General features: G+C 29.8%; 1 protein-coding gene across 2 annotated transcripts in view; it reads right to left on the bottom strand.

The window, feature by feature from the left end:
- Positions 1-19,770, bottom strand: part of LOC123275516 (lachesin-like) — a 132,000-nt gene that overhangs the window by 48,180 nt on the left and 64,050 nt on the right. For both annotated transcript variants that reach the window (XM_044743680.1, XM_044743679.1), the window contains exon 2: positions 5,592-5,802. In XM_044743680.1, coding sequence (XP_044599615.1) covers positions 5,592-5,646 — 55 coding nt within the window. In that variant the 5' untranslated portion in view covers positions 5,647-5,802. The remainder of the gene's footprint in view (positions 1-5,591; positions 5,803-19,770) is intronic.

A 19,770-nucleotide genomic window follows, 5' to 3' on the forward strand; every position in this document is an offset into this window, starting at 1 on the left:
TTTTTTTTTTTTTAATTTATTTTCTCGTTACGGTATAATTTTATAGACTAAAAAAAATAAGTTTCTGAAAATTTCAGTTCAAAATTTAAATTTTGATAGGTCGCTCATAATCTTTTTCAATTTATTAGTGCATTAGTTTAGATTTTTTCGAGCGACCTTTTACCATTCAAATTAAAATTCCATGAATTTTTTTTTTTTTTATTAGGAACAATAATCGATAAAAATACATCACGAGATGAACTAAAAATCAAGCACAATATAGAAAATATAATTTTTTTTTAATTTAATATATATATATATATATTTATATTTCTATATTTATAGGGTCTGTGAGAACATAATCAAGCATAACTTGGCAACATAACGGTTTGGTTATTTACCAGCTATTAACTCACACCGGGTGGCCTGGCACCACTTTTCAATTTCTTTTGCCTAGGGTAAAAGACCACATTAGTAGCGGGGATCCCATTACTGACACTTTCTTTGATTTTGGTACTTATTCAATTAATGAAATCATTAATTTCAATAATGAATATATTATTTCTAATCTTTAAGACCTTAAGATCAAAAAAATTTTTAATTTTTATTCCAAGTAGAACATTTTTTCATTGAAAGAAAAGGTGCCACTAATGGGGTCTTTTACCTTATAACTTTTTTTTTTCGTGAATTATAATACATGAAATTTTTCTCGAGTGTTTAATCAAAGCATTCTTATTTTTCAATCTCGTTTATACACGGAGAAAATTTTATAGTAGAGTTTACTATCTAGTTATGGTAAAATCTATTAACTGAATTCGATAGTAGTAAATATTATTTAAATAATTATGTAAATCATCTGAATTGTAGTAGTTACCATCCTGATGGTTACTACTACTATTATGATGGTAATCAGTAATAATAGCTATTATTATTTTAACTAGTTACTACTATTATCAAAATCGTAATTCGTAATATAAACTGATGGTTACAGTTACCATCAGTAATAATGATAGCTACTATCTAAGCTAGTAAAAAATATTTAAAAAATTAAAAATTTGCGTTAGCGTGGATGCATTTCTGAATTAACTAAAAGCAGTTGTAGTGCAGTGTAGTATACAAAAAATCGGGATTAAATTCGGATTGAATGTATATTTAAATTTTTATTTGTCTAAAACAAGTTTCAACGCCAAATTTTTCAAAAAAAAATCTGAAATTCCCAAACAAATAAAAATTTTCAATAAAATTCAAATTTCAAAAAAATTAAAATTTCAAAAAAAAAATTTTAATCTTACAAAAAATTTTTAAAAAACATAATTTTCAAAAAATCTAAGATTCTCAAAAAAAAAAATTTGAATACAATGAAGCTTTAAACTAATTGTTAATCATAATTATCTAATTATTTAAATTAAAATTTTCCATTTAACAATTGCAATTAAAGAGAGCATACTCTTTGCTCCAGTTGATGGTATCGTATTTTGAAATGCACCGAATCAGCTTGACTACATGTAATTTTTCTTCTTCATTGAATTAAATGATATTCTTAAAGCTAGCAGATGAAATAAAGTCATTGACCTGTTCAAGTTATGCATTCTGTTGAAGAAATTCAATGCACAAATTATCAAAACTAGCAACCTGCAGTTCCTATGTGACTGCCGAGAATTGCGAACTATAATAAATAAAATTTTGCTTAATTGTATAATGATTTTCGTTAAAGTGTACTTTACTTGCTTAACTATTGACATTTATAAAGATATAAGCTCATCCCGATATTACAATCATAACGAGCTTTCATTTGAGTACCCACTTGTATTTTTGATATATTTTTCATATATACATATATATAATATATATAAATATATAAAAAATTCATGTGGGTACTCAAATGAAAGATCTCGATGAGTGTAACATCGGGATGAGCTTATATCTTTAAAAATGTCAATAGTTCACAAGATACAAGGTCATTTCTTAATTATTGATATTTTTAAAGATATAAGCTCATCCCGATGTTACACTCATCAATAGCTTTCATTTGAGTACCCACATGCATTTTTATATATTTTTCATGTATACATATATATATATGAAAAATTGATGTGGGTACTCAAATGAAAGGTCTCGATGAATATAATGTCGGAGTGAGCTTATATCTGTAAAAATGTCAATAATTCACAAGATATAAGGTCATTTATTAGTTATGAATCTAGAGATAGAGTATTTTCTCTTAATGATATTCTCTTAATAATATAGATGATAGGATTGCAATTAATTCAATTGTAATGGAACCATCAAATGATGTTTCATTATTTTATCTTGTGAAAAAATATTAATAATTGATAATAATAAGACTTTTTTAGTAATTCAAATCTTGGATGATTGCTATTTTGATAATCATAGTTGAATAATTACAGAAAGAGCGGAAAAGCGGGGATCAGGTTTAGGGTTGGATATCTCAATTAAAACGCGTAATTTATTATCAAAAATAACACTAGTAATTTATTTACATTAATTACACTCAATATTTAATATTTTTAATAGCGGATTGTTAAGATAAAAGCGGATTTGTAAATTACAGCGTGGGTTGCAAAAGCGAAGCCGGTTGACACGTGGTTGAACACTTTGCCGGCACTGAAAAAGCGGTGAAATAAATGCACTGTTAACACAATTTACCTATAACAAATTAAAGCGAATTATTAGCGGTTAATTTAAGCAATTTAAATTATAAAAATAGCGAAATGCGGTTAATTAACAATAAGCGAAAGTAAAGCGGAATTAATGGCGACTTGTTGCAACGAAAGCGTGGAAGCGAAAGATAATAACAATAGTCCGTCTTCTTCCTCGTTGAGTTGGGGAAGAAGGCTATTGCGCATGTCTAGTGGGAGCGATCAGCCAATAAAGCGGTCGATTCATGACGTGATCGAGAGGCTGATTTTCTATTGGCGGTTCGATTTTTGCGGGAACTAGCGGTGGACAGGTGCGTCTCTTGAATTTGGGAGTCCCCCAGGAGCGAGTTAATCGCTACTGGGCCTTGTTCACCGAACAATAGTCAATCATTCAAAATAATCAATAACATATATGGATTTAAACGATTGTGTTATTATTTGTTTTAATATTTTAAAGGAAAAAATGTTCATAACTAAAATATGGATGCAAATAAAGAATTAAATTAAATAAATTTATATTATTTTTTCTTTCAGAATTTTTACAATCTGAGATGGTTACAGTTACCATCTTCGATTATAGCAGTTATAATTTTTAATAATTACAATTATCATTTTCGATAGTAATCGTTACCATTATTAATAGTAACTAGGACAATTGTCAATGATAACACCTATTATTTTGTGACTAATTAATTTTATTACCATTTCAGATAGTAAGAGTTAATATTTTCGTATAGTAAATACTACTATTAATTTTTCTCCGTGTAGTCACGATCATCAGAAAAACTTATAAACATAAATGTAAAAAATGCGATACTGCGCTTACTTAGCGAGTGACTCAAAACTTTATTCAACTCAAGAGCATGAAACTCTTGGATCAAGAGAAAAAATTAGGAAAACGGTTGACCCTGAAGGCCATCCCAGCAATTTCCCGCTCATTTCGTACCTAAGTGCTTAAAATTGCATTTATGATGTTTTTGAGCTCTTCGAGCTCAAAAATACAGTTTATGTGTTATTTTGAGCTCTCTGAGCTCAAAGGGATAGCTTTCCTACGCTTTTGAGCACTTCGAGCTCAAAAATCTTATCAAAGTTCGATAAAACACGATTTTTTTTAATTTTCAAACTGCTATAACTTTTGAATGAATTAACCGATTTGTACACGGTTAGCGGCAATCGATGTAGTTTTTTTAGCTCTATAAATAATTTTAAACAAAAAAATCGATCAGATAAAAAATTTCGGAGTTATTACAAAAAAACACTTTTTTCGATTTTTTTCGACAACGATATCTCACGAACGCATCAACCGATTCTGACGCTTTTGGTGGCGATCGATGCGAATTTTCAAGGTTAAGAGCTCATTGGTTCTTGAGGTCGATCGGTTCAGCCAATTCGGAGATATTTAAAAAGAATAAAAAAAAACAACTTTTTTTCACTTTTTTTGCGATTTCTCGAAATCTACTGGTCCGAATCGGTTCCAACTTACAGGAAATCTAAGTTTGGCGAAGACTTTTCGAATGACACCAACTGCGATCAAATCGGTCAAGCCGTTCAAAAGTTATAAGAGGTTTACACACACACACACACACACACACACACACACACACACACACACACACACACACACACACACACACACACACACACACATACGTACAGACACCATCGCGGGAATAGTCAGGGAAGCTTCCTAGGACCTCAAAACGTCGAGATCTGATGAAAACTCGATTTTCGAAAAACGGGGTAAAAACAATAACTTCCCGATTTTTGAAAATTTTCAATTTTCTTAGCAGGAAGTTAAAAATTCTTCATCCAAAAATTTTAATCTTAAATCGAGCATTTTGCTATTTGAAAATAAGATAACTTATATTTCACTTAAAAATTTTTCCTATTGGATTAAGATAGGCAATAGCATAGATTAATCGTTATCGACTTGTTTCAAGAATATCAAAGATGCTCTCTTTTTTTTTTTTTTTTTTTTTTATTTTCTATATCTTTCAAAATAGATTTCAAATACATTTAAAAATGGATTGATAAAAAACATTTCTTGGAATTTTGAATAGAGAAACTTTTACTTAAATCAAAAACATAAAATTCCAAAAGGAAAAATAAATTATTCTTAATAGAAGAGAAATCGTTTTTTGATAAAAAATTCGATTATATCGGTAGAAAATAATGTGTTCTTTATTAAAGATGTGAAATTTCTTAAGCTAAGAAAACGAGTTTCAATGCAGAAAATTCTTCGATTAAATTAAGACAACCAGTTCTCTTCAAATTATTTTTTTCTTGGATCAAGAATATTTCTTTTGAATTAAGTAGTTTTTTTTTTTGATACAGCATCATAACTTTTTCTATTTTTCAAATTGAAATCACTTAGATGAGCTACCATCTTATTGTTAATGAAAAATATCCTCCAATAACAACATTAACTTGAGTAAATAATAAAAAATTAATTGAATTTAAATTGAGCAAAGTGATGACAGTGATTGTACAGAGGGACAGGATGCTCACCTTCAGAGTAAATTAATTTATATGACAAATCCAGCTGTATCGGTGTATCAGAAGCAGGAGTTTGAGCTAATTCAACGGCTTGCGACTAGTAACTACATCATATACTAACAGCAAACACCAATATAGCCATCCACGATCTCTCAACAAATGCCACGAGCTGCGAGTGACACCCACCCTGGACTCAACCCAACAGCTGCTGGTGTCCTCACAACCGATTTGATATCACAGATAAATACTACTGGTCAACCAATCGGTCGTTTTATTTGATGGATTGCAATTTTTATAACATTCAATGTCAATGTTCAATTCAATGTCCTCGGTAATTTTTGATATCTTAAATTAGGTTTTTCAGTCAACTATTGACATTTTTATTCAACTAAATGTTTACTTTTATCGGTTGAGCCGCTTTAGTCGGGATAAACGAATTTATGAAATATTATTTACCAATGGGTACTCCAAAAACAGTCAGCAGGCCGACGAAAGTGCGATGGCAAAGCATTGTAAAGCACGGGTAACCAAACTGACTGAAGCATCCGGCATCAGAGCGAAACTAGATGAAGAACGACGTCGATGAAATTTTATTCCACGACCTCTCTTGCCCTCCGGACTGCTCGTTCCACCAGTTTTTCACCTTTTCTTTCTTCTTTGAGCATCCCTAAAATGAAAAGTATTCCAAATATTTTTATTGTGTTTTCGACAGTTACGTTTTGTTATTTATTACATAATATTTATTTATTCGAGTGCGAAATGTTTTATTTCACAATAAATTTTGTTTATTTTTAATAAAAGCGTGCTTATATTTACAGAACGAATATTTTTGACAGTATATAGATAATAAAATATTAGCTGACTGGAATCTTTCAAATTAACTCTCGAGAATTTATTATTTTTTTTTTTTATTAATTTAGTAGTCCTTGTTATTTCTCTAAGGGATAAAATACACCGATAAAAAAATTCTTGACTTGAGGAATTGTTCTTGATTAACTAACATTGTACTTAATTCAAGAATTCTTCTACTGGCTTCATAAGATCAAACTCTTTAAAATGATTTTTTTAGTTCAAAATTTTTTCTCTTAATTAAAATTTGTTTTTTTATCATTGAAGAAACTTTATAAAATTTTCGGTTGTTTTTATCTGTTTAATGAAACATTGATTTAAATGAACTTTATCTATTTCATTTGTATATTTATAAAGCGTATAAATAAGTTTTATCATCTGAAAGTTATATGGAGAGAGCACAAGTATTTGAATAATCGTAATGCAACGGATTATGTAGATAAAGTGATTGGTGGGTAATACGCGTGCAAGTGATACGATTGAGGATTTATAAAAGTAAAAATTATAATACTATATACACACATAACGATAACGTTTATCGTTATTTGCATTCCACGAGCGCGTTATCGCTATATAGTATACGTTTTATTATTGAAACTATTGAAACATTCAATTTTATTTAATGTTGTTCTAACTCATCTTTATTTAATGATCTACCGATATTTTAAAAAATTTTTATTTCTTATTAATAATAATACATGCACAACATTTTTCTGCATTAACATTACTCGGGAGACAATGTTTACTTTCAATTCAACAAGGAGAAAAAAAAATTTCGCTCTCAGAGCAATACTGTATTGGTATAGTAGCTATCCCAATTTAGCCATCTGTTTAATTGTTACTACACGGAGAAAACGAGATTTAACTGATTTCCTTGTTAGACGGAACCTAGTTCCATCTATAGTGAAAAAAATTTACAAATGGTTACTACTTCTCTGTAGATTGTAGTAGGTACAGTTTTCGTTTATTTCAGTTCAATCCGAGATGGGGCTCAGAGCCATCTAAGATTTATTTATCTCAGATGGTTGTCAGTACCATGCGCATGCTCGTCAGTCCCATTTTACATAGAAGTGGCGTCCATTTGGAATTTAACTAGAATCTATCTGCAGATAGTACCTATTTTTACATTTTCATTTTCAAGTGTATTTTGCAATCAAATATATATGAATAATATGAATGAATAATAAGTAAATTATAATGAATAATACAGATTATAATTTTATTCCAAATTGAAAAACTAATTCTTAATAAGTTTAAAAAAAAAATTAATTCAAAAAAAAAATTTTTAATTTAAAATTAAAAAATTGAAATTAAAATTAAAATTAAAATTAAAAAAAATGTGAGCCGTCACGGGACGCCTGGCAGATGTGAAACATCGAAATTATTTTGTAAAAGTAATATGCAGAAAAGAACAGATTGTGATAGGAACTAAATATGTCATAATGATAAAATAAAATATTACGATTTTTTTTTCCAGATAACGATGATTATTTATTGAATAAGCATTTATTTTCATTAAATACAAAAATTTACGAATTTATTTCAAATCGTGACTACTTAATTCGTTTAATCAGTGACTTCGGTAATAGTTATATTCGATGTTGCCTCTAAGGACGGTAGTACTGTGACAATTGGTCGATGGTAACTGAAGTATGTAACAAAAGTATTGGACATAAAATTATCAAGATATCTAATAAATACAGCATCTATTGTTGTTCCGTATCTGGTGGTAGGTTCTCTTGGATTGTTATTAATTTGCAATTGAAATTCTTCTTGGAGAAACGTAATTAATGGCGTTGATTCATTTTTTGCAAAATTTACATTGAAATCCCCAGCTAAAATCAATGGTAGTTTGTCTTTATTGGTTTTGAAAGTTATTGAACCTCTGTGACTGTACGGAAATAATCTCTCGTGTAAAAATGAAATGATGTCATTTATTTTTTTATTAGGAGAAATGTACACAACAATCATCATCAATTCACTTCCATCTTCTAGTTAAACATGTGAAGCACATATATCGCCAATAGATGTTTGGGAGACATGAACTTCTGTAGCATTTTGAATTACTAAATCCATGTTGAATGTAGTAATATGTGAAGTATTGTTGTTTTTATAAATGGCAACTCCAGCGGCTCTAACATTTTGTCTCTTAAATTTAGCTATGCAATGAAAATTAGGTAAGTCAACTGATTCATCTGCAGGACGCCATGTTTCAGTTAGTATTAAAAAGTTACTTCTTTGACAAATAGAATCTTGTAAATCAGTAGTATGTTTTCTGAGACTTCGGCAGTTTAAAGTATAAATGGTTAATTTATTTCTGGAGTTTATAAATTCAGTGATCAGTCCTTGCAATGTAGTAAGTTTGTTTAGAGATAATCTTTTAAATTCTTGCTGTAAACTTGAAACTGATGGATCTACTCTTCTTCCATGATAAAATCTTAAATTATCCTGACTGTTACATATAAACAACCCTTCAAGACTTGTTACTCGTGTTGAAGCTACGTAAAGTAATGAAATAGAATGACTTTTACTATACTCATAGACCAACTCGTCATATGTACCTCCTTGAGAGCTTAAATAAAAATTAGTATATTCTGGTACTATTAGATTAATAAAATCTTACATAACATTAATAGTATGTCTTGTGTTTAACTGATCTTGGTGATGTCCAGTTTCAATAATAATATTTTGTGACCCCTGTGATGATTGTTGGGTTCTGAAATATTTATAAAAAATATGTTATTAAAATATACAGAAAAATTTAAATTGGCTTCAATATATTAGTAAACTCAAGAATCTTAGCTAGTTATTTCAGTATATTACTAAAGATCGTAAATTATTAATATCAATAATGAATGTTTCACTATAAATTCCACTATGATTAGAAAAATTAATTAATTTTTTAATGTTCATATTAATAACAAATAAGAAAAACATTCGTGCGCTGCACGCCATCAGCTGATTTTGAAATACAATTCTGTCAGTCTTAATAAATTTATTCTCTAAGCAATTGTTTTAATGCATTAATTTCAATAAGAATGAAATTAAAATTAATAATTAATTTAAAAACATTATATGCAATGAAATTTATGTGAATTTTAATCTACCAAGAGAGTAGATTTTACATTTACTGGCGCTCAAAACACACCAAATATACGCGTGCTTAATGCACAGATAAATGCATACTTTAATTATAAAAATATAATTAACTTACTGATGACTTGATAGTGTGTCATAGTGTGATTTTGCTTTCTTTGCAGGAGGCTGATCACTTTCACTCTCTAAATTATCACGGTCAGACATTTTATTATCAGAAAAATAATTTGTTTTCAAGTAAAACACAGGTTATGTGTACTGTAGTAAACAACACTGTATACACTACGGAGTATACACTATAGGTATCCGAGCTTAGTGTAGCGAGAGAGATGGCTTAACGCCGGATCGAGTGGGAGAGAATCGCACAGTCGATTTCGCATGGCGACGCGTCGCCACACCGTACACACTACTGCATATAGACTGTATATATATACCATCATATAGCGTCGCCACGCCAGAAATCGGTTTTACGTGCGGCTATAGATGTTTCACATTAAAAATAAAAAAAAAATTTTTTTATTCTAGTGTGGTACTATTTTTTAAAATAAGATGAAGATTGGTATTCATCAACATCTTATTTTTAAAAATAGTATCACTGAAATTAATTTTTTTTTTTTAATTGCTTAATTTTAAATTAAAAAATTTTTTTTTTATTTTTTAATTAAAAATTTTTTTTTTTAATTTTTTAATTTTAAAGTAAAAATTTTTTTTTTTAATTTCTTAATTTTAAATTAAAAATTTTTTTTTTTAGTTTTTTAATTTTAAATTTAAAATTAGAAATTTTTTTTTAAATTTATTTTTTTTTTAAACTTATTAAGGATTAGTTTTTTGATTTGGAATAAAATTATAATCTGTATTATTCATTATAATATACTTATTACTCATATATATTTGATTGCAAAATACACTTGAAAATGAAAATGTAAAAATAGGTACTATCTGCAGATAGATTCTAGTTAAATTCCAAATGGACGCCACTTCTATGTAAAATGGGACTGACGAGCATGCGCATGGTACTGACAACCATCTGAGACAAATAAATCTTAGATGGCTCTGAGCCCCATCTCGGATTGAACTGAAATAAACGAAAACTGTACCTACTACAATCTACATAGAAGTAGTAACCATTTGTAAATTTTTTTCACTATAGATGGAACTAGGTTCCGTCCAACATGGAAACCAGTTAAATCTCGTTTTTTCCGTGTAGAGCCGTCTAATAGATCGCTCTGACAGCAATACGTTAGATGGCTAAAATAGCTATATGGGATCACTGGAAGAGCCATACGGGATTGCTGTGAGGGCTAAACGCCTTGTATTGCTGTACTCTCGGATTTCGCGCGCAGTCTTGCGCGTAGACATATTTTATAACCTCCTAAATATTTTTTTTGTTTTTCATGAATTCAGTGATGACTACCTAGTGAGAATTTATCAATATAATCTTAATGAAATATTAAGTAATTCAAAGATTATGATATAAATAGGCAATAAAAACATAGTGAAATTGAATTTATCTAGAAAAATATTTTAAATTAAAGTGCAGTATATCAGAACTCAAAGCCAATGTTCATTGAAAAACTTTTTTTTTTACAAAGTAATAAATTAGTTTATTGATTGACATAGATTTATTTATCATCGGATTAATAAATTTATTTTATTATAATCATAAATAAGTAATAAATAAGTAGATAGCTTATTTTTTCTTTCATTTTTAAACAAATTAATATTTAGTTGAAAAAAAAAACTCATAAAAATTGCACTAAAATTTTTTTTTCGAAGTTTTAAGCGTTTTTGTATTTATAATAATTCATTAAGATAATTATCTTATTTTTAACTTCCCGCTAAGAAAATTGAAAATTTTCAAAAATCGGGAAGTTATTGGTTTCACACGGTTTTTCAAAAATCGAGTTTTCAACGGATGTTGACGTTTTGAGGTCCTAGGAAACCTCCCCGATGATGTCCGTACGTCTGTATGTGTGTGTGTGTGTGTATGTGTGTGTGTGTGTGTGTGTGTGTGTGTGTGTGTGTGTGTGCGCGCGCGTGTGTGTGTGTGTGTGTGTGTGTGTGTGTGTGTGTGAGTGAAAGTGTGTGTGTGTGTGAGTGAAAGTGTGTGTGTGTGTGTGTGTGTGTGTGTGTGTGTGTGTGTGTGTGTGTGTGTGTACGGCCGTATGTAAAACTCTCATAACTTTTGAACGGCTTGACCGATTTCATCGCGGTTGGCACCATTCGAAAGGGCTTAACTAAACTTAGATTTTGACCTTAATTTGGACCGAATTAAACTAGTAGATTTTGAGAAATCTCAAAAAAACTGCACGAAAAAATTAGGAAAACGTTGACCCTAAAGGCTATCCCTGCAACTTCCCGCTCATTTCATACACAAAACAGCATTCATTACGTTTTTGAGCTCTTCGAGCTCAAAATATAATTTTCGTATCATTATGAGCTCTCCGAGCTCAAAACTCTGCTAGCAGTTAAATAACACACTATTTTTCCAATTTTTAAACCGCAATAACTTTTGAATGAATGAACCGATTTTTACGTGGTTGGTGGCATTCAACGCAGTCTTTAAAGCCTCATAAAGAACTTTCATGTTTAAATTGATCGACCAAGGAATTTCAAAGTAATTCCCTAAAAACGATTTTTCTGATTTTTTTCGTTAACGATAACTCACGAACGAATTAACCGATTTCGACCGAGCTGGCGGCAATCGACGTGGTTTTTTTATGTTAAAAGCTGATTAGTTTTTGGAATCGATCAGTAGAGCCGTTTGAAAGTTATTCTAAAAAAACCACATTTGAAAAATTTTTGTTTGTAGTTTTTTTGAAATTTCTCAAAATCTACTGGTTTAAATCGATTCAAATTATGGTCAAAATCTAAGTTTGGTCAAGCCCTTTTGAACGGTTCTAACCGCGATGAAATCGGTCAAGCCGTTCAAAAGTTATGAGAGGTTTACATACGGCCGTGCACACACACACACACACACATACATACAGACGTACGGACATCATCGCGGAAACATTCGGGGAGGCTTCCTAAGACCTCAAAACGTCAATATCCGTTGAAAACTCGATTTTAAAAAAACGGGGTAAAACCAATAACTTCCCGATTTTGAAAAATTTTTAATTTTCTTAGCGGGAAGTTAAAAATTTTTTTAAATGTGGTTTTTTTGGAATAACTTTCAAATGGCTTAACCGATCGATTCCAAAAACTAATCAGCTTTTAATATAAAAAAAAAACATCGATTGCCGCCAGCCCGGTCGAAATCGGTTAATTCGTTCGTGAGTTATCGTTAACGAAAAAAATCAGAAAAATCGTTTTTAGGGAATTACTTTGAAATTCCTTGGTCGATCAATTTAACCATGAAAGTTCTTTATGAGGCTTTAAAGACTGCGTTGAATGCCACCAACCACGTAAAAATCGGTTCATTCATTCAAAAGTTATTGCGGTTTAAAAATTAAAAAAATAGTGTTTTATTCTACTTCTAGCAGATTTTTGAGCTTGGAGAGCTCAAAATGATACGAAAACTATATTTTTGAACTCGAAGAGCTCAAAAACGTAATAGATGCAGTTTTGTGCGCTTAAGTATGAAATGAGCGGGGAGTTTCAGGGATGGCCTTTAGGGTCAACCGTTTTCCTAATTTTTTTATTGACCTTCTTTTATATTCTTTAATTTAATTGATTTATTCAATAAAAATAAACTAAATGCTTTGAACTTATTCACGGAAAAAAAAATATTGTTAAAATGACTATCCAGCGTATCCTTAATAGTATATTACATGCCAAAGGCAATAAAGTAAGAAATGTCTCAGATCACATGTAATTGTTGTCCGAGGCGAAGCTGAGGGTCCACAGATTCGGTAGAATCTGGCGCCAAGTTCCGTTCAAAAATCCCGTTGTAAACGGAGCGCCAGACTACCGACTGTGTTTACTGTAAGCAGAACGGTATTTCGAGGTTGCAAAATTTTATTTAATTATATGGTTCTCCTTTTTCCAAAATGATATATTATAAAAGTAATTTATACTTTATTTTACTGATATTAATTAATTATAATCAATTATAACACTTAATTCACTTAAAATTATTAAATTTTATCAGCACAAACTATAGTAAGCCCAGAAATTTCGATCCTGACTTTTTTTCGATGGGGAATATCAGCGCCACAGACTAGATAAAATGAATATGTGTAGTAATCCTTCCTATAGACACGCAACTACAGTAAAAAAAAGTGATTCGTAGCTTGCATCTATGGCCGCCAGGGTGCACTGGAATTACATCTACATAAACTGTAGCTTCAAGGGGATAGTTTGCAGTAAAAAATGCAGTCAACACGAGATTTAAGTTGTTATCAATTGTAAATTTTCATTATAATTACAAAAAATACTAAAATCCGAACAAAAACAGTTTCACTGTAAAAAAGTCGCGCCAAGTCCACGTTCATAAGACTATTAGGAAAAAAAATTTTTTTTTTCTTTACAAAAGATACAAAATAAAAAATTAAAAATCTAAGTAACCGATATGATTGTTTATGATTTTCGGAAATTAAAAAAAATTTTATTGTAAATTTAAAAATTAAAAAATTTTTAGAACGTACTTGGTGTGCGTCATTGTGTATTTCAATTTTTTTAAAGTCCTAGTAAATAGATTTTACGAATTTCATTAAAAGTAAAATATTTTGCAACCACGCACACTAAATACGTTCTAAAATTTTTTTTTTATTTTTAAATTTACAATAAAATTTTTTTTAATTTCCGAAAATCATAAACAATCATATCGGTTACTTAGATTTTTTAATTTTTTTTTTTTGTATCTTTTTGTAAAGAAAAAAAAAAATTTTTTTTTCCTAATAGTCTTATGAACGTGGACTTGGCGCGACTTTTTTTCAGTGAAACTGTTTTTGTTCGGATTTCTTATTTACTGCTCATGGTGTGTATACTATTTTTCTCCTCGACGGAAACGGAAAGCGGCATTTTCGTTTAGCGCAGCGGGACGAAAGGGTTCCACGTTAACTGATCCCAGTACTCTTATACCACGACAGCTGATCTCGCGACAACTGATCCCACAGACAACTGATCCCACAGACAATCGATCCCATCATCATCACCATCATCATCGTCACCGATAATTGATCCCATCATCATCATCATCACCGTTATTACCGACAACTGATCCCATCATCATCATCATCAATATCATCATCATCATCACCGACGACTGAACCCATCATCATCATCATCATCAATATCATCATCATTATCATCATCACACTGCATAATATTATCATAAATATATTAATATTTGATTTCTTTTCAAATGGGGGGCTTCGCCCCCCAACCCCCACCGGGGCTCCGCCCGGACCCCTCTGAGGCTTCACCGTGAAGACCATCATTTTAGGGATCAGTTGTCGGTAGGATCATTTGTCTTTGGGATCAATTGACGCTGGGATCAAATTATGGGTATCAGTTGTCGTGGTATAAAATTCCGGGGATCAGTTAACGGCACACCGGACGAAAGTAGACACTTTCCGCCCGGAGGTGAGAAAATGATGTTTCATTAAAATCACAATCCGGTTATCTGATTTAAGAATTCATTTGTTTTACTTAACTCAAGCATACAGAGAATAGCTCTTGTAAAGATATCTAGTTTCGTCAAAACAGGCAACTGTTTTGTTAACGTGAAGATCTGGTATAGTTAAGTCAACTAAATGTAACGCCTAAAATAATGATACGGATTTTCATTTTAATGATCCGCTGTATAGCTGAATTGGATATTCGCTCTGTGCACAACTTCAGCGCCACGGTACGTTTGAACTACAGGGGGCTATTGTAATATATTTTATTATGTATTGAATGGCTGTTAGTAATAATAATATTAAATAATAAATAAAAGAATGCTTTATTAATTAAATGGAGTATTTATAATAAATATTTGTTACCGTAAAGTGTTCTTGTGCACTAAAAAATAAAATGTAAGTATAGTTAATACCGAAAAAGTAGATGAAAATTAATTTAGCAGATATTTAATAATTTTAAAAATTTTTCTAATAAATAAATTACTGGATAAAAAATTGAGAAAAAAAATTGGACATTTAGAAAATTTAATAAATTAAAAATGCAATTTTTAAAAAAAAAATTTATCGGAAAAAATTTTTTTGTTAAATAAAATTAAAAAATGGTCAAGTGACAGCTAACTTTAATATCATAAAAAGTAGCATAGAAGTTAGCACACATAAAGATTGGTTAACGTCAGATTAAAATCAAATAAAAAGAAAATAGAAAAAAATTTTTTAAAAAATTAAAATTATAATAAAACTTGAATAAACGTGAATAAACATTTAATTATTTTTTTTTATAAATAAATTTTGATTCAACGAAATTATCAAAATCTTTCATTGTTTCAAAATTTTACAAATTAAAAGTGCTGATTGTTTTTGAGTAAAAAAAAATAGATTATGTTTGCTAACTAAAATTTACATATTAAAATTCAATAATAAAGCTGGGAAAACTTTTTTATTGATTAAATTTATCATTTTTAATTTTATTTTTTCCTTTGATTTATTTTCCAACTTGCTGTTGGAAATTTATAAAAATGACAAGCACATTTTCTACTTGTATTCTTACAACTTACAACACAACAACTTTTGTGACTCATTTTATGTATTTCTTTTTAAATAAATTTTAAATAATAATTCGCTTGTATATTTAGCTAACTCGAAACATAAAAATATCCCCCCTTAGTATCGGATATAGCCACTCATGGCGCTGACGGTAAATAAGTTTTTCCTCCACCATGGCTTCGCACTGAGCGAATACAGCGTATCAGTAAAAAAAATGACTATACGGCGTATGGTCAGAATAGTGTTACATTTTCTCATTCTGACAATATTTTTCTCTCCGTGTTCTTTTGATAAATTTAATTTTTGATAGTTTTCTTCAGAAATAACTTTGAAATTATTATGTATAAATATTATTCTTAAATTATTAGATATTGGTATGTGTGTATGTGGTTATATTAGAGGGCGCGGTTGGAAAATGTAGTATAGCTCTCCTAGCAATCTAAAGTATTGCTACCGGACCCATACAGTATTGCTTCTGTAGGAATACGTAGTGCTGTAGTAGCGATCTGCGAGTAGCTATCTGGTAAATGGCTTCAGTAGCAATATTTTTTTTTCCATGAAACTACAAAAGTTATTCGTTATAACTTGTAACATTCTAAATATACTCTTTCATCATATGAAAGAAATTCCTTAAACGATAAAGACAATGTTTTATTGCCGAAAATAGTTGCCCTGAAATATTAAAAATATATGTGCCTATAGGCACAACCAAGTGCATTTGTTTTTAAGGTTAATTTATAAATACTCTTAAGTTGTGTTCTATCATATTTGTGGAAGATATATTGTTGAATTCTAGTTAATAATAATTTTAAAAACTTTTGTTACTCAATCAATACGTGAATTTATGCCCGTATTATGCAAATATAAAAGCATATAATAGAATAATCGTTAATCGTTAATTGTTGCTGGCTCTTGTTGTTTCGTAGCAGCACACACGTCATTTCAATCGTTGTAGGACGTAACGAACGATTACTGTCAAGCTTGATTAATAACCTGGCCATTTGAACGTCACACTATGAAATCCAGCAGCTTTGTATTATTTCGGTATTTGTCACCCGTTCATGTTAAGATACAATACAATGTATGCTTGCAGAGGCGTTTTTAGGTACTTTGTTACAAAATTTTGAACTGAAAAGTACTTACAGTTACATACTAATTAAATGAACGTCAAAATTTCCAACGTGAATATAAACAATACACGGATAAATTATTTATTTAATTCAAAATTTCAATGGATCTACCTATAAGAAATGTATGTAGGATATAAAATATTGTATTAGGCTTGCGATTGAAATAAAAAACAATTTATTATAATTCTGTATTTTTTACACTGAATGTGTTAGTCAATTAACATGTGTTATTAAATAAAAATTTATGTCGTTATTGATCGAGTTAATTACCGATGTTAGATAAGTTCCTCAGGAGAATAAAAAAAATGATTTTTATTTCACAACTTAAGACCTTAAAAATTCAACTGTGTTGTAAGAAGACAATTCAGCGACCATACACCATCTATCGGATATTTTTAACACTACATATGATCGAACAAGCATCTATGGGCATATCAATTTATAAAAAATTATATATAAATGTATCTAGACAATTATTTTTAGGGTATGTACTCAACATCGTAAAAATTTTTTCAAGTAAGTCAAAATCAGAAATTTATTACCATCAGAAGCCTATCAAAATTTTTAACAAAAAATATTTAAAAAATGAAATTTAGACGATAACCCGATAATATAATGATTAAAATTCCCCAGGCATCGCCAATTAAATATATTAAACTGAGTTCATCTTCAGCGCAACGTAATTGCTTGCTAAATTAAACAGCACTGATAAAAAAAAATAATGATAAATCTCATAGGATATGATAATAAATTCAAACATAGTGTAAGAGGTCTTGGATTCTCGTCTTGGTTGCAGTAATTCAAGGAAAAATTTAAAGCACAAAGTTTATTGAATAATCCAACTTAAAAAATTGATTGTCCCGCGGTCTTCTTAGATTTAAGCTGTAAGACAAGTCTGCCGGAGACAAAATCAATTATAGCGGCTCCAGGACGGCCTTGGTGAAACGTCAAAGACCGTCTTAAACTAAAACGAACAGAGCGTAGAGCTGAACCGAAGAATCTGGATTTTATAGAGGACAAAAAACAACTAAAAATATAATAAAAAGTAGTCGACCAAAAAACGAAAAACAACCATCAGAAAGCAGAGAGTAGAGTCAAGTTGACTGAACGACACCAGAAAGACCTGTCGATATTGCGACGGGACTTTTGCATTTTTTTTACCACCTACTCCATTAACATCTCATTATGAACACTTCACTGCTCTTACCATCTTCAGCATCACCGTTTCGTCTTTCGTTCACAGAAAACTCTTTTCCTCTTTTTTCATCATCCCTGGAAAGTTTTTTTCAGCACACCTTCGCTGTATCCTTACAACTTTCATTTCTCATTCCCGTGTACCGCAAAAATATCCAAGTCCTAACTTTCATTAAAATATCTCGCTAGCGAAACAACTTCCTTCTACTTTATCCTGCTATCAGTTATTTTTTTCAGCTCTCATATCTAATCAATTAATTTAATTCACTTTTAGTCTGAGATGGATCATTTTTGTGTAATAGATAACTATAATATAACACATAAAGAAACAAATTTATTTGGATATATTATAATATTTGTTTTGCTGCTTGTTAGACTAAAATTTTATTTAATACGGATGGTCTTTATGATTTTATTTAAGTATATAATACTCCAGCAAACAATGCATCAAAGACAATCTTAAGATTCATAGAAAACGAAAGTTATAAAGAGAAATAGACGAATTATTGTCCAGGTAGGGATTTTGTGTCTCAAAAGTTTGTTAAAAAGAACCATTTAATTTATTAATTTCTGGATAAAAAAATATCATTATCAGTCTTTATTATGATATGTAAACTTATGAATAGCTTCATTTTAATTGATTAAAAATGATATTGATCAATTTGACCAATTATTTAGACAATAAAATATATTCTCGATAATTATCGAAAATTTATATTTTTGTGCCGAGAAAATTGTCTTAATAGAAGAATTTTTTTTCTCAGTGTGCTTTTTTTATTAATAATTTACAGCTTATTAATAAATTATCAGTATAAAATAAAGAAAGCAAGAATTTTTTTGATAGTTAAAAAATATAATGATACATTCACAAACAGGATCATATATTATAAAAATAACACATGTTTTAAATTTTTTGTCATATGCTATAAAAAGCAAATTTAACTATCTAGTCCATTCATGCATGGAAACACATGCTTACACACGTGATCATGTGATCATATAAAATATCATGCATGATCATTTAGTCATACTTCAATTGTATTTTCCGCGATATAAAAATTCCGACGTAACCTGCAGATAGAATAAACGATACTTGTTCGTATCAAAAATTTGACACTAGTTCTCTTCTGTAACATTGTACGAGTCCTTTAGCATTTGATACAAAGCCCTTCTAACTCTACTATCGTTTCAATAAAATTCATATTCCTTATGCAGCATCGTCATTTTTAAATTTATCGTAATAGTAAATCCTAACAAATAATTCTCTCTACTTATATATTTGTGTTAAATAAAATTTCATTGAATACCTTAATTACTTTATAGTCAAAGCTTTTTATCAGCTTGTTATTCTTGACGGATGAATTTACAACATCAATTCGTTAGTGCTAATTAATAAATCACCATTTTTGCTGTTAGAAATTGTCTCAAGGTATCAGATTGAGGTTTAATTATTTAAAAAACCCATTAACTCTGAAAGTTGATCAGTCAAAATAGATTATTTAACAATACAACAGATATTTCGATTAAAATAATTTGCTAGAACAAAGCAAAGTTACTGCGTGGTAAAACAATTGAAAAATAAAAAAGGCCATTCGGCAGCCGAAATGGAAGTAGATTTCATGATGAATAATAAAAATACTATTAGGGTTGCATACGAAAAAAAAAAAATGAATTTCTGTTTGATTAAACAACAATGACGTGCAAAAGTAAAATTTCATTAAATCTGTCTGAGAAAGCAGGTGATTTTTGGCCTAG

Source organism: Cotesia glomerata, linkage group LG2 (assembly GCF_020080835.1).
Source record: "Cotesia glomerata isolate CgM1 linkage group LG2, MPM_Cglom_v2.3, whole genome shotgun sequence".
In the NCBI taxonomy this organism is placed as follows: domain Eukaryota; kingdom Metazoa; phylum Arthropoda; class Insecta; order Hymenoptera; family Braconidae; genus Cotesia; species Cotesia glomerata.